Source organism: Physella acuta, unplaced genomic scaffold (assembly GCF_028476545.2).
Source record: "Physella acuta isolate Inbredline_101_S28 unplaced genomic scaffold, ASM2847654v3 ptg001722l, whole genome shotgun sequence".
In the NCBI taxonomy this organism is placed as follows: Eukaryota; Metazoa; Mollusca; class Gastropoda; family Physidae; genus Physella; species Physella acuta.
This window is the reverse complement of record NW_026733234.1, coordinates 31,234-56,172: the sequence shown is the minus strand read 5'-3', so window position 1 is coordinate 56,172 and position 24,939 is coordinate 31,234. Positions and strand designations below refer to the sequence as shown.

The 24,939-nt window shown below is 37.1% G+C and overlaps 1 protein-coding gene across 12 annotated transcripts in view; it reads right to left on the bottom strand.

The window, feature by feature from the left end:
- The window catches only part of LOC131930123 (protein lava lamp), a 59,002-nt gene that overhangs the window by 3,844 nt on the left and 30,219 nt on the right, over nucleotides 1-24,939 (bottom strand). For 6 of the 12 annotated variants that reach the window (XM_059286498.1, XM_059286506.1, XM_059286504.1 and 3 more), the window contains 21 exons: nucleotides 22,458-23,004; nucleotides 19,058-19,183; nucleotides 18,480-18,839; nucleotides 17,710-17,874; nucleotides 16,954-17,214; nucleotides 16,535-16,684; nucleotides 15,031-15,186; nucleotides 14,574-14,703; nucleotides 12,328-12,494; nucleotides 11,291-12,034; nucleotides 10,961-11,017; nucleotides 10,368-10,430; nucleotides 7,731-7,760; nucleotides 5,825-5,920; nucleotides 5,195-5,356; nucleotides 4,058-4,243; nucleotides 3,288-3,539; nucleotides 2,526-2,648; nucleotides 1,717-1,812; nucleotides 1,154-1,267; nucleotides 601-976 (listed from right to left, as the gene is read on the bottom strand). In XM_059286498.1, coding sequence (XP_059142481.1) covers nucleotides 601-976; nucleotides 1,154-1,267; nucleotides 1,717-1,812; nucleotides 2,526-2,648; nucleotides 3,288-3,539; nucleotides 4,058-4,243; nucleotides 5,195-5,356; nucleotides 5,825-5,920; nucleotides 7,731-7,760; nucleotides 10,368-10,430; nucleotides 10,961-11,017; nucleotides 11,291-12,034; nucleotides 12,328-12,494; nucleotides 14,574-14,703; nucleotides 15,031-15,186; nucleotides 16,535-16,684; nucleotides 16,954-17,214; nucleotides 17,710-17,874; nucleotides 18,480-18,839; nucleotides 19,058-19,183; nucleotides 22,458-23,004 — 4,361 coding nt within the window. Of the gene's footprint in view, nucleotides 1-600; nucleotides 977-1,153; nucleotides 1,268-1,716; nucleotides 1,813-2,525; nucleotides 2,649-3,287; nucleotides 3,540-4,057; nucleotides 4,244-5,194; nucleotides 5,357-5,824; nucleotides 5,921-7,730; nucleotides 7,761-9,923; nucleotides 9,955-10,367; nucleotides 10,431-10,960; nucleotides 11,018-11,290; nucleotides 12,035-12,327; nucleotides 12,495-14,573; nucleotides 14,704-15,030; nucleotides 15,187-16,534; nucleotides 16,685-16,953; nucleotides 17,215-17,709; nucleotides 17,875-18,479; nucleotides 18,840-19,057; nucleotides 19,184-22,457; nucleotides 23,005-24,939 lie in introns of those variants that run through there. The other 6 variants (XM_059286501.1, XM_059286499.1, XM_059286508.1 and 3 more) reach the window with 6 other exon arrangements.

The window sequence follows — 24,939 nt, the reverse complement described above, 5'->3', positions numbered from 1 at the left end:
TCAAGTGGGTAAGAAACAGCTAAGGAATGTTAGAGAAAAAACATGAGAGAGTTAGGGACTTCTGTGGTAATAATAATAAATAGCTCAGAGATAAACATTAGGTTACTGAAGTGTTTAGTAAATGCACTCCAGTAGGTCTTTTAAGTAACTGATATCAACTTTACAAGGTAAATAATTGTTAACTATATTATATATCAATCATATGAGGAAATTCCTAACCAACACAGAAGCTGCCAGCACTCTATATGACCTAACACTATAACTTGACTTAACTCTATAACATGACCTAACCCTATACCATGACCTAGCTCTATAACATGACCTAACCCTATAACATGACCTAACCCTATAACATGACCTAACTCTATAACAAGACCTAACTCTATAACATGAAGCAACTCTATAACTTGACCTAACTCTATAACATGAAGCAACTCTATAACTTGACTTAATGCTATAACAAGACCTAACCCTATAACAAGATCTAACCCTATAATATGACTTAACCCTATAACATTCCCTAACCCTATAACATGACCTAACTCTATAACATGACCTAACCCTACAACATGACCTAACCCTCTAACTGCCCCCACTCACCTGTCACTATAACACAATCACCTTCCCTCAGCTGGAGCTCCAGACCAGGTCGACCTGACTGGGAGAACAAAGCTGGCTCGTAGTCCGCCAGTGCAATAAACTGACCTCTGGTGACCCCTGGCCAGGCCAGCGGTGGTTCTGACCGCCTGGTTCCATGAAGAGGACGTGGGTGTGCATGGGTCCCACGAACCATGGAACCAGTGGTCATGTTGTCCGCTGACCGCGGCCTGGTGCCAGTGTAGGGGCTCGGACGTTTCTTCTTCATCCCTGGTACAGAGTTGCTGGACCCTGTGTCACTCAGTTCAAGGTCATCTACTGACGCCGACCTGGAGTAGATCTTGTGTCTTTGTGGTGGGGAGGAAGATGGTGAAAACCCCTGAAATTTAAAAAAAACAAAACTTGAAAATTTTTGGAAGAAACAAATAAAATTGTTGTGGATCTTAAAGTTATAAATCGTAAAATTAACAAAACAAAATTATTTAAAAAATAAACAAAAAATAAATTTTACAGTAAGATTGTTAGGTGACCTCACACTTATTTATGTCAAACTTACTCTGTAATCCCCCTGCTCATCAATGTGGTCCATATGCATGAGGTCATGGAGTGCACTTGATGGTCTGTAGGTCACATGTCTCAGCTCTGATCTCAGACGGTTAAGTAGGTCATCCTGTACAGAGGTGGGGTATGTTAAGTAGGTCATCAACAGAGTACAGAGGTGGGGTATGTTAAGTAGGTCATCCTGTGAGTACAGAGGGAAGGTATGTTAAGTAGGTCATCCTATGAGTAGAGGGAATGTATGTTAAGTAGGTCATCCTATGAGTAGAGGGAAGGTATGTTAAGTAGGTCATCCTGTGAGTACAGATGGAAGGTATGTTAAGTAGGTCACCATATGAGTACAGAGGTGGGGTATGTTAAGTAGGTCATCAACAGAGAACAGAAGGAAGGTATGTTAAGTAGGTCACCATATGAGTACAGAGGTGGGGTATGTTAAGTAGGTCACCATATGAGTACAGAGGTAGGGTATGTTAAGTAGGTCATCAACAGAGAACAGAAGGAAGGTATGTTAAGTAGGTCATCCTGTACAGAGGGAAGGTATGTTAATGTGTGTCCCATTACCTTTTTCATCCCCAGTAGTGTCAGCCTGTCCAGCTTGGCCTGCAGAGGTTGTAGCATGTTGAGGGCCTGGCTCTTGTAGTTCTCTAGTTCATCATACTGGGGGGGGGGGGTGATACAACAATAAAAGTTCTCTAGTTCATCATACTGGGGGGGGGGGGTGATACAACAATAAAAGTTCTCTAGTTCATCATACTGGGGGGGGGGGGGGTGATACAACAATAAAAGTTCTCTAGTTCATCATACTGGGGGGGGGGGTGATACAACAATAAAAGTTCTCTAGTTCATCATACTGGGGGGGGGGGGGTGATACAACAATAAAAGTTCTCTAGTTCATCATACTGGGGGGGGGGTGATACAACAATAAAAGTTCTCTAGTTCATCATACTGGGGGGGGGGCAATACAACATTGTATTTCTCACTTAGACTTAAGGGGAATTTTAACATTTTAGTGTAAGGGTTGTTAAAGCATGGCTTGAATGGTGGTTTAATAATAGTTTACTGTAAGATATGGACACTGGGGATTCTTAAAGTGAAATGTTGTTCATTAATGTTTGTGTTTATTTGTAATATTTAGTCAAACAATTTATTTACACACTACACATTGACCAGTGTCCATTACTTATACATTCCATATGTACACACTGGCCAGTGTCCACTACTTGTACATTCCATATGTACACACTGACCAGTATACATTCTGTATGTACACACTGACCAGTGTACATTCCATATGTACACACTGACCAATGCCCATTCCATATGTACACACTGACCAGTGTCCACTACATTCTCTATCATCACCTACTCACCCTGGCAGAGAGGTTGTTGTAATCATCACAAAGATTCCGGAGCCGAATAAGTTCCAGTTCACTCTGATGCAGACGGTCTCTGAGACTCAGGTTCTCGGTGTAAACCTCCTGGGTTTTCTCAGTCTATGGAAGATGAGAAGATTTTAATGCAAGAGGGTTAACACTGAAAAAATTGTCTACAAACATTTAACAAATCAGTTCAATGTACAGACTGCCTACATTAGCCTGAATATGTTTAGCAGTAACAAACCTTTAACTTTACTTATTCAAAACTTAATACAAAGTAAATTAAAAATCTAAAGCAAGTGACTTATTAATTAAGAAGATTTTTTTTTAATTTGACATTTCTAGATAATGAGCTGAAAAAAACTAATATAATTTTTAAAAATGTGTCTCAGATTTTAAAAAAAAATGTAATTGAATTCTGAAGTATTTGTGAAACTAAGCTAAATCACCACATAGATAAATGATACAAAAGCTAAAACAAATAAATGGTGAAAACTGCATGCTTTACTCAACACCACATCCTCCACATTAGTTCATTTAAACAATATGATGTGATGAAATAAGCAAAATATAAAAATGTAACATGCAATGAATGTGACACCAAGTTTAAATTTAAACATCAAGTGATTGCCATGTTCCAAGAAAAAAAAAATGACCACAAGCTAAAAAAAACTCTGGACAAAAAGTGAAAACCTTGGCCAGAAACTAAACCCTTTGACCACCAAGTGAAGAAAAATCTGGCAGAAATTCAGTTACCCTCATTTGGAGTAAACTGTTCAAACTCTTCAGCTGTTCTTCTAGGCTGGAGTTTTTAGGCCCCAGTCCAGCTGTGACTTCCAGCCTCTCTTTCATCTCCTCCACTGTCAACAAAAGTTTTTCTCTTTCCTCCGTGGCCACGTTCAGGTCACATTTTAAATGGTCTCGCTCTAAAATAGTTTTCTTCAAGGTGAACTCAAACTCATTCTTCTCCCTGATCACCTCGTTGAGCTCATTGTTTTTATCCTCACTCTGTCATTCAATGGTTGGTTGGTGATAAACAAAACAGGTCAAAGTTTGGGTAGATGAAAAACTTGAACTTTCATACAATGTTAGTTTAATGAAACAATTTTTAAGGACTTTCTTAAAAATTAGGTAAAATCGTGTACAGAGAAATGTGCAGTAAATTTTCAAGTTTAGAACATGACACAATGCAGCATTAACACAGCTGTGTGAATCAGTCAATCATAGGAAGACATGGTTTTCTTAAGCTTTGTCAATTAAACAATGTAAAATAACGGTGTTTGTTCCTTTGATATTGTTTTATCAGTGATTGAATTTATTGAATACATTGAATTAATCTTGTACTATATTAAAAATAAGTTTTTTAATCTGGCTAAAGCTTTGATTTAGCAGCTCTGCTCCATCTATAGTTTTATGCAAGGATCCACTCAATGAACAACATGATGAAAGAATATAGCGAGTCCATGCACTTGTTTCAACAACTCCTTTAAACCAGTCATCATTATGATTTACTTAACACAACTCACCTGAAGTCTGAGAGTCTGAATCTCCACCTGCGCCTCCTTTAGCCGGACTTCGGTTTCCTGTAGGTCAATGACCTCCTTCTCTAGTGACCTCAGAGAGTCCAGAGCTGTCCGCCTCATGCCTTCAATGGACAGACATTCCTCCTGGCAGCGCCGGAGTTCCTGGCTCAAAGCCTCAACTTCATGTCTCTGTTGGTCAAGTGGTGGTCAAGTTACAATCATGGAGTGGTCAAGTTACAGACAATCATGGAGTGGTCAGACAATCATGGAGTGGTCAAGTTACAGACAATCATGGAGTGGTCAGACAATCATGGAGTGGTCAAGTTACAGACAATCATGGAGTGGTCAAGTTACAGACAATCATGGGGTGGTCAAGTTACAGACAATCATGGGATAGTCAAGTTACAGACAATCATGGAGTGGTCAAGTTACAGACAATCATGGGGTGGTCAAGTTACAGACAATCATGGTGTGGTCAAGTTACAGACAATCATGGGGTGGTCAAGTTACAGACAATCATGGAGTGGTCAAGTTACAGACAATCATGGGATGGTCAAGTTACAGACAATCATGGAGTGGTCAAGTTACAGACAATCATGGAGTGGTCAAGTTACAGACAATCATGGAGTGGTCAGACAATCATGGAGTGGTCAGACAATCATGGAGTGGTCAGACAATCATGGGGTGGTCAAGTTACAGACAATCATGGAGTGGTCAAGTTACAGACAATCATGGAGTGGTCAAGTTACAGACAATCAAGTGGTGGTCAAGTTACAGACAATCATGGTGTGGTCAAGTTACAGACAATCATGGAGTGGTCAAGTTACAGACAATCATGAAGTGGTCAAGTTAAAGACAATCATGGCTCAACATGGTCCTGTTATGAACAAAATGCTGGTTGAATGTAGTTTCCTGTCTACTATTGGTTGATGTGTGATAAAGTAGTTGTATGTACAATCTTGACTGATTGTATGAGGAAGGAGCAGACATATATGTACAATCTAAGATAGATCTAGATGTTAATATATTAATGTATTTATTTAAACTTTTTTCACAATAAATAAGGTGAATAAAAATTTGTAAATTATCTCCCCATTCAACATTTCTCTCCCCCCCCCCCCCCCCCCGCCCCATACTAACCTTGGTGACAATGTCCCTGTCCCTATGTTCCAGCTCTGTTTTTAGTGCGGCTGCATCAAGCACAGCATCCTGGCTGCGGTACCCAACATTTTTTAACTCAGTTCGTAATTTTGTCAAATCTCTCTGTAAACACTCCAGCATTTCCCTGTCAGTTTGTTTTGTCTAAAGTATAAAAAAAAATTTAACATTAATTAAACTAAACTCTTTCATATCAATATAGGCCTATATTTTGTATGAAGTAAAAAAAAAACATTTAACATTAATTAAACTAAACTTCGCTCTTTCATATGAATATATATTTTGTCTGAAGTATAAAAAAAACATTTAACATTAATTAAACTAAACTTCGCTCTTTCATATGAATATATATTTTGTCTGAAGTATAAAAAAAAAAGATTTAACATTAATTAAACTAAACTTCGCTCTTTCATATCAATATATATTTTGTCCGAAGTTAAAAAGGAACTACATTACACAGTTATTTAATCAAGCTTTTCAAACTACACTACTTAAATTGAGTCCGAGAGTATAAATTCTTGAATCAAAACTTATTGTTTAAACATAAATTAAAAGTTCTAATCCAACAATTGCCTTTATTATGTACTGAAATATCTGAGAACAAACAACCACCTTATTTTTGAGCAGCTCCTCAAGGTTTGAAAGCCAGAGTTCTACTAAATGAATGAAGCGACGTTTTTCTTCAAGTTCCCTCTCTAGTCTGTTGATCTGTCAACAAATGGTAACCATAGTAACATCTAAACTAAAGAGTTCCCAGGACTTCATGATTCTCTGAATTATCATCAAAACTAACCAGACAAACTCTTTCTTGCATAATTAATTTTTTTTTTAATATGGCTCAAAAATTGTATAAAGTCATTCAAAGTTTATTTTCCTTTCCTTTAAGTGAACTAAGATCCATAAATTTAAAAAATATTCCCTAATTTTCAAATTATTTGGCAGCTTTAGCATTTCCTTAACAACCCTATTTAGAAAAACTGTGGATATAGTGTTCTAAATTCAAATCTAGAAAACAACAATTTTTAAATCAATTTATGGTTATTTTTCAGTTAGTTGATTAAAATTATGATCATAGAAAAAAAAAGTGATTAAAGTCTTAAGATTGAAGTATCAAAGGTCACAGGTTATCTGGTAACAAGCAGTTGGTGTATGTATAGAATACATGAAACAAGCTAAGATGGTTGGGTACAAAGCCACCACCTATAAATTATAGGATAAAACCCATGTGTGATGCACTAGCAAGGTAAATACACCAAGAATACTGGAATGGAGGGGAGAGGGGGATTGAATAATGAGTCAATAATTTTTTTTTTTAATTTATAAGTTTTGTGTATGCAACAGAATAACTTAATTCTATTTAAAGCTGAGTAATATCATGAGAATTTCTAACAAGTTGTTTTTGTTGATAATTGAGTTAACTGATTAACTATGTCTTCTTATGTTTTTGTTGATAATTGAGTTAACTGATTAACTATGTCTTGTTGTGCTCAGGTAGCCAGAATGGTTTGAAAGTATTTAAACGACTTGGCTTTATAAATCTGAATTTAATATTAATTTAAAAACAACACACAAGACAGCACATGATGGTGATCATATCAAACAGATGAAGCTGGAAAAAAAGAAAAGTTTGTCTACTGTCAGATCAACACAAGTTTTACATGAAGTATAGCAAAGGCTCATAACTCTGGATTGATTTCTTTAGTTTATAGAGAGTTATCTTGCAAGTCAACACAGAACAAACTGAGACAGGAGCTTAGAGAAGATTCAAACAAAATGATCGTAGCTGTTGTATAGAATCAATAAACTTTGATAAGATAATTAACAATGACAGACAACATTTAAAACTGTTTAAAAACTAAAATCAATATTTAAGAAAAAAAAATCAAGACTATAATTAGATGGAACAAAACTGATGTTCACAATACAGAAGCTCTAGTGAGTCATTGAATGTGAGCCCATTTTATAATCATGACAACTTCCACATTAACACACTAAGTATACTTGGGCTTTTTTATCCAGTCATTGTTCCCTAGATGACAAATACATGATCTAAGAGCCACTTATCATGTATGGCTGCTTCACTTAGAAAATACACAACGAGCTAAATTAATGACAAACTTAATCTACTGTGTAACGATTTTATTGCTTATTTTGACAGTTAATGAATAAGCTCATTAGTGCATACAAGAAAAGTCAAAATGTGAGATGCGTCTAGGGACCAAACAAATTTTGACAAAAAAAAAGAACAAACAATCAATAAAAAAAAATTATGACAAAAAACAAATTATGACAAACATGAACACAAAATTATGACCAAAAAAATTATGAAAAAAAAAATGAAAAAGTATGACCAAAAAAAATAGAACAAAAAAAAATGATGAAGATGAAACAAATAAAGGTCAGCAAATGTGAGGTTTGCAAATGCAATAAAAACTGTTTAAACAAAGGGATTACTAAATAATCTCCAAACAAGATTTAGCAGTGAGCTGTGCTTAAGAAAAGAGAGGCTAATCCTTACCTTTTCCTTTCTCCTGTAGGCAGGGGGCAACTAAAAGGGGCGTAGGTGTTAGTAACAAGAAATATTAGTCACTACAGTACAGGGGCAAGTCAGAAGTAAGTTATATGCTAACATTCAATCATTCAGTGCGGAGCTACAGTTCCAATAATTTAGTGCAGGACTACAAGCTAACAATTCAAATAATGGATTGTGTTTCATCTATAGTAGAGTAGCTATATGTGTGTTAAATTATGTATGTTAAATCATTTGAAAAAAGAATGTCTTGGCTATCTATAGATTGTTTAAAGAAGAGCTATGTATAAGACAAATGTCTGCTGTCCACCCCACTCTGTATAAGACAAATGTCTGCTGTCCACCCCACTCTGTATAAATCAAATGTCTGCTGTCCACCCCAAGAAGGAGTGTGTATGGCTAAAAGTGCCCTCTGTCCACCTTTATATGTCTAAAGCCATTTTTGCTATAAATCAACAGACCGACTAAACTAACCACCATCAGATCCCCATGCTATAAATACAGTATAACCCACTAATCTAAATATAACTAGACTACCACCCCCCCCCCATCACATTCCATAAACCCATTTACCACCATCAAATACCCATGCTATAAAGCCACTAACCATAATCAGACTCCTCCCCCCACCTTCATGTTATAAATCTCAGCAGAGCCACATTAAACTAACCACCTTAAGACCACTTCCCACCCCTTCCTTCATGCTAAAAATCTACAGCATAACCCCCCAAATTAACAACCTTTAGAAACCCCCATCCTGCCCCCTCCCCCTGCTATGAACCATTAGAATCAACAGCACAGCCCACCAAAACAACCACCTTCAGACCACTACAGGCTATACATGTGTTAACACCTACATTAAGTATGAGAGGAGTTGTACACAGCTAGGATACCAAGGTAAGTGTACACAGCTAGGTTAACAAGGCAAGTAACTGGTGTACTCAGCTAGGTTACAAAGGTAAGTAACTGGTGTACACAGCTAGGTTACCAAGGCAAGTGTACACAGCTAGGTTACCAAGGCAAGTGTACACAGCTAGGTTACCAAGGCAAGTGTACACAGCTAGGTTACCAAGGCAAGTAGCTGGTGTACACAGCTAGGTTACCAAGGCAAGTGTACACAGCTAGGTTACCAAGGCAAGTAACTGGTGTACACAGCTAGGTTACCAAGGCAAGTAACTGATGTACACAGCTAGGTTACCAAGGCAAGTAACTGGTGTACACAGCTAGGTTACCAAGGCAAGTAACTGGTGTACAGCTAGGTTACCAAGGCAAGTAACTGGTGTGTACAGCTAGGTTACCAAGGCAAGTAACTGATGTACACAGCTAGGTTACCAAGGTAAGTGTACACAGCTAGGTTAACAAGGCAAGTAACTGGTGTACTCAGCTAGGTTACAAAGGTAAGTAACTGGTGTACACAGCTAGGTTACCAAGGCAAGTGTACACAGCTAGGTTACCAAGGCAAGTGTACACAGCTAGGTTACCAAGGCAAGTAGCTGGTGTACACAGCTAGGTTACCAAGGCAAGTGTACACAGCTAGGTTACCAAGGCAAGTAACTGGTGTACACAGCTAGGTTACCAAGGCAAGTAACTGATGTACACAGCTAGGTTACCAAGGCAAGTAACTGGTGTACACAGCTAGGTTACCAAGGCAAGTAACTGGTGTACAGCTAGGTTACCAAGGCAAGTAACTGGTGTGTACAGCTAGGTTACCAAGGCAAGTAACTGATGTACACAGCTAGGTTACCAAGGCAAGTAACTGGTGTACACAGCTAGGTTACCAAGCCAAGTAACTGGTGTACAGATTACCAAGGCAATTAACTGGTGTACACAGCTAGGATACCAAGGCAAGTAACTGGTGTACACAGTAACTGGTGTACACAGCTAGGTTACCAAGGCAAGTAACTGGTGTACACAGCTAGGTTACCAAGGCAAGTAACTGGTGTACACAGCTAGGTTACCAAGGCAAGTAACTGATGTACACAGCTAGGTTACCAAGGCAAGTAACTGATGTACACAGCTAGGTTACCAAGGCAAGTAACTGGTGTACACAGCTAGGTTACCAAGGTAAGTAACTGGTTTACAAGGCCAGCAACTGATGTACCAAGGCAAGTAACTGCCCAAGCGCTGAAGCTAAAGAAAACCACTCCTCAGCTCTGAGGTATTTGAAAGCAAATAAAGTACCTTACTGCTGTGTCTTCCTAACTGGCCTAAGCTGGACATGGGGTAAAAAGTTGGCATCACAATAGGGTGGGTAACACAGACTCATCTAGGTCTACATACATGTGTGACATACAACTCAAACATTGCTCTACACCATATCTTTACTTTTTGTTTTTAGCTTAAAATGTAATTATAGTTAGCCGTTTTTTAAATATATTTTCTAAAACACATTAAAGTATTTTTAATATATCCCATTAACCTATATCCCAGTTCCCATTGTTAATGATTAAAGTTAAAATATTATTCAAGAATTATAAATGCCCCATCCCAAATTGGCTTTAAATATTAGATTCAGACAATATCTTCTGTTATTTAATCAATGTTGGTAGGGGACTACCAGAGTGGCCTGTTGTGTCATACTTGCAGGGCATGCTAATCAGAGAGAGAGAGAAAAACTGAGCTTACATCATCTTTTAGATATTTGTTGTCCCTCTCTTGGGCTTCAGCTTGCTTCAGATTGTCATTAGGCTGTGGGGAGACAGTTGATGGTTGCAGAAGTTGTCATATGGATTCTATACAGATACAGTACTTTACACAGATAAACAAACATTACACACAGCAGATACACAACAAATTTACACATTGACACACAGGTTACAGATTTACACACATCATGACACACAGAATTACATACATCATGAGACACACAATTACACATGTAACATTACACACAGCATAGCAAAAGTATACAGAGTATTACCCACAACATACATAACAAATACTGCTACACATACCATTACACACACCATTACACATACCATTACACACACCATTACACACACCATTACACACACCATTACACACAACATTACACATACCATTACACCATACCATTACACACCATTACACACACCATTACACACACCATTACACACACCATTACACACACCATTACACACACCATTACACACAACATTACACATACCATTACACATACCATTACACACACCATTACACATACTATAACACACAACATGACCCAACAAACAAGTGCTCACCCTTTTCTTCCTTGTTAAAATTTGTTCATAATCAGCTTTGCTACCACTGTGATCAGACTGTCAGAAAATTTTGTTGAATCATGAGAATTACAACACACAATATAAAATATCATAAACATGGGCATTGCTGACAAGAATATTAAATCATAAAATGATTTATGCAAAAGAATAAAAAAATCATAAAATAAGATTTATGCTAAAGAATATAAAATCATAAAAAATAACAATTAGAAAACATAAGATGATACCAAACAAGGAAACTAGCTATCTAGTTTTTTCTTAACACTAAAAGATTTCCCAATATTACATCTTCCTTTAGCTACCACTTACTTGAAGTTGTTTCTCTATCATGGCTATCCGTTCTCGGATACTCAATCCACTTGTGGAACTCTCCACTGAATCCTCCATGTCCAGCTTCAAAGGTTGGGTCAAGACTTGAGACGACCTGGCCTTGACGACCCCTGGTGGTTCTGTACTGGGTAGGGGCGGGGCCTCTCCGTCGTCTAAGCTGTCCACACCTTCCTGTGCTGAGCTGGGCAGGTAGAAGGAATCATCTCCGAAACGGGTCAAGGGTGCTCGTCGAGTTCGCTGTGAGGTGTTGGCCGAGGTAGGCAGAGATTTTTCATTACCGAAATAATGTTTGTTGTTCGCAGCTGTAGCGGGTTTGGCGAGGTCGTCGGACTCGGCCGACTGGCTCTCGCTGCCGCTGTTCTTGCCGGCCCTGAACACGCGCCCACGTCGAGGTGGCGGGACAGGGCTGTCGCAAGAGTCCGTGTCATTCTGCGTAGTTCTGTGGTGGCTGCTCAGCTCACTCTCAGACTGAAGGTGGAGGGCGATCGTCACCTCTCCCACTTCAGGAGTTGAGCTGCGTTTGCTGCCGGGGGTCGCGACTGGCTTGGCCGCGGCCCCCACCGTGGCTTTGGTTTCTCCCCGTAAACCTGCCACTTCTTTGGGTTTTCTGGCCTCTATAGCTTTCCAATGAGATTCCTCCCTGCTTAAGGGCTGTTCAAATTTTTTGATCACGTCTCCCAGCGAGTTAGCTGGGGGTGAAGACAAGCTGGACTTGTCTGTTGACTGGAGATGAGAAATAATTCAAGTGTAATTAATCAATGATACATTCTTTATTCGGAAATATAGTTTAAATAAAGACAGGAAGGTACATTTGCTTAGGGTAATTATGCTTAACAAACAAAAACATTTGTTTAAGTTTTAAAAGAATTAGTTAAAAAATAATTTAAGCTTTTTTTGCGTTAAAGAAATACAATAGCTTGAGGTGTAGACCAGTAAGTTCTGTAATTTTATAATTAAAACAAGAACATGTTAAAATGTGAAGTTATTTCCCATTTATTTCCTATCAGTTATCTAACCTGAACTATGGAAATCTCCTGTGTTTGAGGACCAATTAGCTGGGCACCTCCCACTTTAGAGGTGTCAGCCTTTCCATTTTGATTGCTGCGAACTGCCTGAAGGACTCTCTCTGATTCCAGTCCATGGGTTGGATGGGCTGGAAGGGTAGAACCCAGCGGACCTGAATCTGTGGGGGAACAAAGTACACTATGTTATTATCATTGACCTGTGAGGCAACAAAGCAGACTATTCGTTATCATAGACCATCATTAAGTTGAATCTGTAGGTCAATACAACACAATTTTTTTCATAAACCATCATATTGGCTTCAATTAATAAATAATCCTTTTATCATAAATCATTAGTTCTGTCAGCCTTGTGGTCCCATTAAAATAGGGCTACATACACTAGTAAACTGAACATTGTACACATAAACATTGTACACATTAGAGAGTTGATTAAAGGGACATCACTCGACATGACAAATGAAACCCTGGTTGTCTTTTAACAACTGACACTATATACAGCCAACAAAAAAATGTTTAAATATCCCAACAAAAACAAGATGTGTGTCATTTACCAAAAGTCACTCTCCAGCATTCGTTGGTAAACATTCTAGGATCAGTTAGACAACAACACTACATCATCAATGTACACACTGCAGATGTTACACATCCACAAAGGTGCAAGTTTCAATGTCAATATAACAACAGTGTGCTGACTACAATGTTTAGTTTTCACAGGATCCGTTTAAACACACATCAGTGTAAACACAAGATCAGTGTAAATACAACATCAGTGTAAATACAACATCAGTGTAAATACAACTTCAATATAAACACATCAGGAGTAAACACAAGATCAGTGTAAATACAACTTCAATATAAACACATCAGGAGTAAACACAAGATCAGTGTAAATACAACTTCAATATAAACACATCAGGAGTAAACACAAGATCAGTGTAAATACAACTTCAATATAAACACATCAGGAGTAAACACAAGATCAGTGTAAATACAACTTCAATATAAACACATCAGGAGTAAACACAAGATCAGTGTAAATACAACTTCAATATAAACACATCAGGAGTAAACACAAGATCAGTGTAAATACAACTTCAATATAAACACATCAGGAGTAAACACAAGATCAGTGTGAGTACAGCATCAGAAAACATCACAGTAAACATAAGATCAGTGTTGTAAACACATGAGTGTTGTAAACACATGAGTGTTGTAAACACATCAGTGTTGTAAACACATGAATGTTGTAAACACATGAGTGTTGTAAACACAAGATCAATGTTGTAAACACATCAATGTTGTAAACACATCAATGTTGTAAACACATCAATGTTGTAAACACATCAATGTTGTAAACACATCAATGTTGTAAACACATCAGTGTTGTAAACACATCAATGTTGTAAACACATGAATGTTGTAAACACATGAATGTTGTAAACACATCAGTGTTGTAAACACATGAATGTTGTAAACACATCAATGTTGTAAACACATGAATGTTGTAAACACATGAATGTTGTAAACACATGAGTGTTGTAAACACAAGATCAATGTTGTAAACACATCAATGTTGTAAACACATCAATGTTGTAAACACATCAATGTTGTAAACACATGAATGTTGTAAACACATGAATGTTGTAAACACATCAGTGTTGTAAACACATGAATGTTGTAAACACATGAGTGTTGTAAACACATGAATGTTGTAAACACATCAGTGTTGTAAACACATGAATGTTGTAAACACATGAGTGTGAGCACTAGATCCCTACAACAACCAGCGTAGTCCCGCTACATGTACACACCATCTGTTGCCCACTGAGATCAATATACCCTACCCTAGTGCTGAGACATGAGTAATTGATTGATTTCATTACCAGCTTATCTTACAAGTCTGAATACATTAGATTAACAATTCTAATCACTCAAGTATTTTATCCCGGTATCTATGGCAATAGATGAATTGTATTTCTCACATCATTTGCAGCACAGTTTATACATTAATTTTCTTTCATTAAAAAGGCATTTGTTTTTGTTCATCTTTTTAACAATACTAGTAAAATTTCTTCAACAGTGTTTATTATTTAAAAAATACATTTTAATTAATTATAATTTTAATTCATTAAAATAATTTATCTTGATTTAAAAAATAAAAACAGGTAATTACTGATGTTAGGGAATAAAAATAAAATGAATTATCTACCTTTAATAAACAAAGAACAATAACCTACCTTGTTCAGGATCCAACAAAGAGGTCGCCTGCCCCTTGGACAGACTAGACTTCAGTTTATTAATTAAAGTCTTATAAGAGTTTAATCTCCTCTTTAAGACTTCAACCTCTACCTCATGGCCACTAGCATCCTGCACAACAAGACAACAGCATCATTAAGTGAAATATATATAAATGAACAAGAGCGGATAAACTAAAATAAAAGTCACTCATATTTCATTAGTCACCCCATCCACAACATTACAGGAAGTGTGTCACCCCCCCATTTATTATAGTATATGTAGCTTCCTGTTATTATAGTATATGTAGCTTCCTGTTCTTCCCCCCCCCCCCCCCCCCCCAACATCTATGCAATATCAGTACAACTTCCCTTGAAATATTAGACCCCCATGACTGGTTTAAAAAACAGATTACACAAAGATAACGGGTAAAAAAAAAAAGATGAAGTGTGAACCCACCTTGCCTTGCCTCAGCTGTAGTATGGTGTCACTAAGCTGCTGATGTAGCTGCTCCAACTCTTCAACCTGATACGTGGATTCTTCCAGCAACACAGACTTGGTCTGTAGCTCATTGTATTCATCTACAGGGAGAGAAACTCTACCACTCTCTTTTGTCTGGAGGTAAATAAAATTTTAAACATAACAATTCTGTAGGCAAGTTCCACAATGATGTGTTAAATTATGCTAGAGTGAATTATTTGACAGCGTGGCTGGGCAATAAAGAGCATGACCTCTAACCCAAACGTCTCAAGCTCAGATCATGGGCTAGAGTCAGAAGGGAAACACTCAGCTCTGATGGGTACCTGACTGATGTTAGGACAAGTAAAGGCAGCTGGGCGAATCACTGGCCACTCTATCTCATCATATGCTGAGGAAACAGATACAGGGAACCTCTACTTCATCTACACTATTTACCACCAGGTCAAAATGGTAACTTTATGGGGGAATTATATACTGTTACCTATGCTATGTGGGTGTTAAAATGGCTGTGTTTACCTACATTGTGAGGGTGTTACCTAAGGTTTACCTGTCCTGTGTGGGTGCTACACATTGTGTTTACCTGTGTGGGTGCTACAAATTGTGTTTACCTGTCCTGTGTGGGTGCTACAAATTGTGTTTACCTGTCCTGTGTGGGTGCTACTAATTGTGTTTACCTGTCCTGTGTGGGTGCTACTAATTGTGTTTACCTGTGTGGGTGCTACAAATTGTGTTTACCTGTGTGGGTGCTACAAATTGTGTTTACCTACAATGTGTGGGTGCTACAAATTGTGTTTACCTACAATGTGTGGGTGCTACAAATTGTGTTTACCTACAATGTGTGGGTGCTATAAATTGTGTTTAACTGTGTGGGTGCTATAAATTGTGTTTACCTACAATGTGTGGGTGCTATAAATTGTGTTTAACTGTGTGGGTGCTATAAATTGTGTTTAACTGTGTGAGTGCTACAAATTGTGTTTACCTGTGTGGGTGCTATAAATTGTGTTTAACTGTGTGAGTGCTACAAATTGTGTTTACCTGTGTGGGTGCTACAAATTGTGTTTACCTGTGTGGGTGCTATAAATTGTGTTTACCTGTGTGGGTGCTACAAATTGTGTTTACCTGTGTGGGTGCTACAAATTGTGTTTACCTGTGTGGGTGCTACAAATTGTGTTTACCTGTGTGGGTGCTACAAATTGTGTTTACCTGTGTGGGTGCTACAAATTGTGTTTACCTGTGTGGGTGCTATAAATTGTGTTTACCTGTGTGGGTGCTACAAATTGTGTTTACCTGTGTGGGTGCTACAAATTGTGTTTACCTGTGTGGGTGCTACAAATTGTGTTTACCTGTGTGGGTGCTACAAATTGTGTTTACCTGTGTGGGTGCTACAAATTGTGTTTACCTGTGTGGGTGCTACAAATTGTGTTTACCTGTGTGGGTGCTACAAATTGTGTTTACCTGTGTGGGTGCTACAAATTGTGTTTACCTGTGAAGCAAGCTGTATGGGTGTCACGGCCTCCCGTAACTGTAGCTGAAGATTCTCCACCTGTTTCTGTAGAGCAATCACAAACTTTTGGCAATCTTCAAGTTTCTGTGGAACTTTTTTCTTCTGTTCCGGGCTTAACTCTCCTGGCACCTGGAGGGTTAATGGACAACATTAGGGACAACATTAGGGACAACATTAAGGACATTAGGGACAACATTAGGGACAACATTAAGGACAACATTAAGGACAATATTAGGGACAATATTAGGCATCACAAGTCATCCAAGGCACAGGAAATGTATGCTAAAATAAAACATCTATTTATAGGAAATTGTGAAGCAATAATCTTCCCAAACCCTTCACCAAAATGTCAAAATTACCTGGCCAGTTAACCCTTCACCAAAATATCACATTATTACCTGGCCAGTTAATCCTTCCAACTCCTGGACTCGAAACTTTAATTTATTCTCAGAGCGCTGAAGAGCTCCTAATTTATCATTGAGGATACGATTGTTCTGTTCTAGTTCTCTCACGCTAGCCTGACTGTCTATCTCTCGCAACTCGTACTCGCGTACTTTCTTCTGCAACAAACTTTCATTCTTCTGTAGACTTTCAACGTGGTGCTTGTATGCAAGCTCTGAATCTTTTGAAGATAGCAGACGTCTGTCTAAATCTTGAATCTGGTGTGAGGGGGCAAATGTAAGATATAGTGGATTTTATTTACTTTTATTGGATATTTATTAGATGATAAATAATACAGAAAAATGTAACACAGATTAAAAAAAGGAACAGAACTTATTTGACCTCACTGATTGCTGATCAGAAGACAAATGATTATTTAAACTATGATGTATGGCATGTCTTAAATAACAAGGGAGGGAACTACTTTACTTATGTTATACTGCAAGAATAACATTGTTTGTTAGGCAACCCTGCATCTTGTCTAATAGGATTATAATGTCAAGTTGAACCGAGAAATAGGTTTACATAACTCACTCTTCCAACAAATAGGTTGGTGTTAGAAAATAGCACTAAATGTAAGGAAAGGGAAATAAGTCAGCACTGACCAGGTCAGCACAGTAGATCCCCCCCCCCCTGTCATGTATCTAACAAACAAAGAATTAATCCCCCCCCCCCCCCACCTGTATCTAGCAAACAAAGAATGAATCCCCCACCTGTCCCTGTAACTGTGAAACATGCTGACTCAGCATGGCACATTCCTCCACAGCCTTCTGTAGCCTCTGGGACAAGTCCACATTGACCACGTCCAGCTCTGTGGCTTTACTGTGTGCAGCGGCTTCTGAGTTCTCCAGCTGGACCAACCTGTTCTTCAATGTCACCTGGGGACACATTGTCACATAGGTAAACACATTCAACTTCCTGGTTCATCACTTTTAAACCAAGATTATATCCTAAGACTTTCGACATTTAAAATGCATAATATAATTCTCATTTTAGATAAGTGATTTATATCTTAACACCCACTTTATAATTAAAGTTGTATATTAATTCTCTATTTTACAGGTATAATTTGTATATTAAGCAAACCACTTTATAATAAGCATTTATATTTTAATTATAAATCTCTTAATATAATTTGAGTCCTAATTTTAGAATTAAGATCTCGGATCTTGAACATAGAATTTTATGCATTAAATTTCCTTTCTTTTTCAAATTAGATTGAACAAAACTTACAGAAACCTACCTCATTAATCTTAAAATTTTAACAAAACTTACAGAAGTCATTAATAAATCCTAAAAAAACTTATAGAAGAAATCGTACCTGATCCTAAAGATTTATGAACAAAACTTACAGAAGTCATCAATAAAACCTACCTCATTGATCTCAATATTTTAACAAAACCTACAGAAGCCATCAATAAATCCTACCTCATTGATCTCAATATTTTAACAACACCTAATGAAAGTCATCAATAAAACCTACCTCATTGATCTCAAAATTCTTCAACTTCTGCAGCAGGGTCAGCTCAACAGTCTCCAGTTCTCCCACCCTGGCCTCCAGGTACCTGGCCCTCTCAGACAGCCCCCCCTTCTCCATCTCAATGTTCTGCAGCAACTTCCTCAGCTGGGTCTCGCTGGCCGACAGCTCCGCTACGGCGGTCTCCATCCCCCCAGACTTGCTCAGCCAGTGCTCCTCGTCCAGCTTCAGACGTCTCACCAGCTCTCGCAGCCGGCGCTCGTGGATCTCCAGCTCATGGACACGATCCTCCAGCTGGGACTTGACTGAGGTCAGTTCTTCACATTTTGTAAACAGTGAGCCTTCGGAGTTCTCTAGGCTATTGACCTGTGAGAGAACAATCATTTTGGTTCAAACTGTTGACTATTTGATGATGAACTTGTATGATTGTGTTACTATGTGACTGACAATAGATTATGAACATGTTTGCTTGTTTCACTATGTGGCAGACAATTAGATTATGTACTTGTTACCTGATTGTTTCACTATGTGAGAACAATTAGATTATATAACTGTTACCTGGGTGTGTCACATGCTGCACTTACCTGTTCCTTTAAGCTGCGCTCTGTGAGCTGGAGTTCACGGATCTTGACCTGCAGGTCGTGGATGGTTGACTTGTCTTTCCTGGCAATCTCATGCAGGATTTCCCTGTCATGTTCCAGCTCTGACAACTGTATGAGATCACACAAATAATGTTAGTTACAGGCTACAGGGCTAGAGAAGCTAGAGAACAGCTACATGAAATCACACAAACAACTTACTTAAAATATACTGGGGTAACTACCCATTTTTAATTTATCAATATCTTTTGCCAAATGATTGGATGGAATTATTACTCAAGTGTAAAAAAAAAAAAACTTAACCAATAAGTTCAAAGATTTTAAAATGAAAAGCTATGTAAAATGTATCAATAGAGTTGTTTTATAGCTCTTGAATAGATCAATCAGCATTGCATATTGATAAACGGATTTGCTAAAGCTAAACTATAGAATTTTACAAGTCCTGAATTTCCTGACAGCTAAGTAAAAACAAATTTTAAATCTAGCTTTTGTTAACTTCTTTAAAAAAAAAGGCCTAATTTACTGAGTACTTAAAAACAAAGACCAAAATTTAAAAAAAAAAAAGAAAGAAAGCATCTGATTTTTTAGAAACTATTTTTTTTTTGTTGCCTTCTAAATAAATAAAGGTTTAATTTTGTTGACTAATAAGGAAAAATTTGACCTAATAAACAGTGGACTATTAAAAAAAATTGCCTAACAAAAGTTGACAACTTTCTTTAAAATGACTAATATTGGTTGAAAAATTAATCTAAAATTAGTTAACAATTAATTTTAAAAAAACTTGAAGTTGACAATTAAGTAAAAACAAAGGCATAATGATAGTTAACTTGACTATGAAGTAAAAAAGAAAAGACTTAATATTAGCTGACTAGTAAGTAAAAAGAAAGGTATAATGAGAGTTGACTTGAAGTAAAAAGAAAGGTATAATGATAGTGACTTGAAGTAAAAAGAAAGGTATAATGATAGTGACTTGAAGTAAAAAGAAAGGTATAATGATAGTGACTTGAAGTAAAAAGAAAGGTATAATGATAGTGACTTGAAGTAAAAAGAAAGGTATAATGATAGTGACTTGAAGTAAAAAGAAAGGTATAATGAGAGTTGACTTGAAGTAAAAAGAAAGGTATAATGATAGTGACTTGAAGTAAAAAGAAAGGTATAATGAGAGTTGACTTGAAGTAAAAAGAAAGGTATAATGATAGTGACTTGAAGTAAAAAGAAATGTATAATGATAGTGACTTGAAGTAAAAAGAAAGGTATAATGATAGTGACTTGAAGTAAAAAGAAATGTATAATGATAGTGACTTGAAGTAAAAAGAAAGGTATAATAAAGAGTTGACTTGAAGCAAAAAGAAATGTATAATGATAGTGACTTGAAGTAAAAAGAAAGGTATAATGATAGTGACTTGAAGTAAAAAGAAATGTATAATGATAGTGACTTGAAGTAAAAAGAAAGGTATAATAAAGAGTTGACTTGAAGCAAAAAGAAAGGTATAATGATAGTGACTTGAAGTATAAAGAAAGGTATAATGAGAGTTGACTTGAAGTAAAAAGAAATGTATAATGATAGTGACTTGAAGTAAAAAGAAATGTATAATGATAGTGACTTGAAGTAAAAAGAAATGTATAATAAAGAGTTGACTTGAAGCAAAAAGAAATGTATAATGAGAGTTGACTTGAAGTAAAAAGAAATGTATAATGATAGTGACTTGAAGTAAAAAGAAATGTATAATGATAGTGACTTGAAGTAAAAAGAAAGGTATAATAAAGAGTTGACTTGAAGCAAAAAGAAATGTATAATGAGAGTTGACTTGAAGTAAAAAGAAAGGTATAATGATAGTGACTTGAAGTAAAAAGAAATGTATAATAAAGAGTTGACTTGAAGCAAAAAGAAATGTATAATGAGAGTTGACTTGAAGTAAAAAGAAATGTATAATGATAGTGACTTGAAGTAAAAAGAAATGTATAATGATAGTGACTTGAAGTAAAAAGAAAGGTATAATAAAGAGTTGACTTGAAGCAAAAAGAAATGTATAATGAGAGTTGACTTGAAGTAAAAAGAAATGTATAATGATAGTGACTTGAAGTAAAAAGAAATGTATAATGATAGTGACTTGAAGTAAAAAGAAAGGTATAATAAAGAGTTGACTTGAAGCAAAAAGAAATGTATAATGAGAGTTGACTTGAAGTAAAAAGAAATGTATAATGATAGTGACTTGAAGTAAAAAGAAATGTATAATGATAGTGACTTGAAGTAAAAAGAAAGGTATAATAAAGAGTTGACTTGAAGCAAAAAGAAATGTATAATGAGAGTTGACTTGAAGCAAAAAGAAATGTATAATGAGAGTTGACTTGAAGTAAAAAGAAATGTATAATGAGAGTTGACTTGAAGTAAAAAGAAATGTATAATGATAGTGACTTGAAGTAAAAAGAAATGTATAATGATAGTGACTTGAAGTAAAAAGAAAGGTATAATAAAGAGTTGACTTGAAGCAAAAAGAAATGTATAATTATGAGAGTTGACTTGAAGCAAAAAGAAATGTATAATGAGAGTTAACTTGAAGTAAAAAGAAATGTATAATGAGAGTTGACTTGAAGTAAAAAGAAATGTATAATGATAGTGACTTGAAGTAAAAAGAAATGTATAATGATAGTGACTTGAAGTAAAAAGAAATGTATAATGATAGTGACTTGAAGTAAAAAGAAAGGTATAATAAAGAGTTGACTTGAAGCAAAAAGAAATGTATAATGAGAGTTGACTTGAAGCAAAAAGAAATGTATAATGAGAGTTGACTTGAAGTAAAAAGAAATGTATAATGAGAGTTGACTTGAAGTAAAAAGAAATGTATAATGATAGTGACTTGAAGTAAAAAGAAATGTATAATGATAGTGACTTGAAGTAAAAAGAAATGTATAATAAAGAGTTGACTTGAAGCAAAAAGAAATGTATAATGAGAGTTGACTTGAAGTAAAAAGAAATGTATAATGATAGTGACTTGAAGTAAAAAGAAATGTATAATGATAGTGACTTGAAGTAAAAAGAAAGGTATAATAAAGAGTTGACTTGAAGCAAAAAGAAATGTATAATGAGAGTTGACTTGAAGCAAAAAGAAATGTATAATGAGAGTTGACTTGAAGTAAAAAGAAATGTATAATGAGAGTTGACTTGAAGTAAAAAGAAATGTATAATGATAGTGACTTGAAGTAAAAAGAAATGTATAATGATAGTGACTTGAAGTAAAAAGAAATGTATAATGAGAGTTGACTTGAAGTAAAAAGAAATGTATAATGATAGTGACTTGAAGTAAAAAGAAATGTATAATGATAGTGACTTGAAGTAAAAAGAAAGGTATAATAAAGAGTTGACTTGAAGTAAACAAATCAAGACCTGATTTTTGTTGTGCTTGTCCAGATTCTCTAGATCTCTGATCTTCTGCTGTAAAATGTCCTCCGGCTTGTCCAGCATGTTGTAGGACGATGACCTCTTGACGGAGGCCTCTGTGTTGTTGTTGTTGTTGTCCCCACTCAGGTAGAAGGATGAGTACTTGCCCTCCTCCGCTGACGACAGACGCAGCCCCTCAGCATAACGCAGCCTGCGCTCCAAGTTGTGGTTCATACACTCTAGTTCCTGCACCCGCCCGTACAGGTCAGCATCTGCTGCGGACTCAAGGTCAAGGATCCTCTTCTTTTGTGCAGCGACCTTGTGCTGTAGCTCGTCCACAAGCTGAGACAACTCCTCCTGTGAGGTGCTGTCAATGGAGGCTTGTCTGGATTTGCTCTTGCGGGGCGGGGCTACAGGGGTGGTTGTGTGGCTGGGCTGTGGGTCAGGGGACTGAACCCCGGGTCTGGATAGGCTCAGTGTAACTCTAGAGCTGAAGATCTCTTGGGCAGGAGTTGCTGTTCTTTCTCTCAAGTCCCTTTCAAACTGATCATATCTGGAAATAAAGAGACAGTCACTGTACAGCCAGCTTAACTATTGCAGTTCATGCACCATTCAAATAATATCTCACCCGATTTCCAATACCATTCAACAGGAATAGTTTAGTGATTTAACCTAGCACTTATCTATTCAGGTGTTTAAATACTGTCTGCAGGTACAGGCGGGTGTATTGGTGTGTGTGTGTAATGAAATAAATAAAAGCATAAAGTATGTTACCCTACTGTATGCTGTATCGGTATATCAAACTTGGCTATTGAATGTTTTCAATGTAAAAAAAAATCGAACATAAATTTCATGAAGTATTGCACTGAATCCAATCAAGCGGAACATGTTATTGGTAAGACGTGCTGGGCTATACCGCTGAGTTGGTCTACAGAGAGAAAGGGGAGACGACCCAAACATTCCAAGCTTGTATGTGGGTGTCATAGGTTAAAGGTTACAACTAGTAGGAACGCGTCCATTTAAGTACATATAAAGGCTTAGTATAACTGAACTATTCATAACATGAATTAATAAATCAGGCCGCATCACATTAAACTCAAATGTCTTCAACGGCCCACAACAGAAATAAGTTTTTTTCTAATTCTCCGTTTTAAGATGTAGGCCAACATAGCCACTTGATTTTATATTAATAGTATATATCGGACAATCACCGTACGTAGCATTTATATCGGACAATGACCGTACGTAGCATTTATATCGGACAATCACCGTACGTAGCGTGTATATCGGACAATACCCGTACGTAGCGTGTATATCGGACAATCAATGTACATAACGTGTATATCGGACAATCACCGTACGTAGCGTGTATATCGGACAATCACCGTACATAACGTGTATAGCGGACAATCACCGTACATAACGTGTATATCGGACAATCACCGTACGTAGCGTGTATATCGGACAATCACCGTACATAACGTGTATACCGGACAATCAATGTACATAACGTGTATACCGGACAATCCCCGTACATAACGTGTATACCGGACAATCAATGTACATAACGTGTATACCGGACAATCCCCGTACATAACGTGTATACCGGACAATCACCGTACATAACGTGTATACCGGACAATCCCCGTACATAACGTGTATATCGGACAATCCCCGTACATAACGTGTATACCGGACAATCAATGTACATAACGTGTATATCGGACAATACCCGTACGTAGCGTGTATATCGGACAATCACCTACATAACGTGTATACCGGACAATCAATGTACATAACGTGTATACCGGACAATACCCGTACGTAGCGTGTATATCGGACAATCAATGTACATAACGTGTATATCGGACAATCACCGTACGTAGCGTGTATATCGGACAATCACCGTACATAACGTGTATACCGGACAATCAATGTACATAACGTGTATATCGGACAATCACCGTACGTAGCGTGTATATCGGACAATCACCGTACATAGCATATACCGGACAACCCCCGTACATAACGTGTATACCGGACAATCACCGTACATAGCATATACCGGACAATCACCGTACATAGCATATACCGGACAATCACCGTACATAACGTGTATACCGGACAATCACCTTAACGGCCACTAGCCTTTAACCAGATTTCCTCTGTTTATACATTGCTTACAAGCCTGTTTAGCACACGCAACAAACACGAAGTAATCCACATTCATCGTAACCCTCTACACACTTGGATCACAACATTTGTAGAATCAGCCTATAGACCACATTCCACCAACCAGAAGCACGCTGTTGTATTATTTAAAGGAATGTCTTCTGTCAATGGCGCTATTTAAACGCCGCTAGTCTCCCCATCCCTCCCCACCCCCTACAGGTATGTAACCTGATAGTATCGAGCTCTGTAGAATTTATTGATCGGCCGACTCTTGTACAATCACGGCTACACTACATGTGACAACCGTGGGAAACTT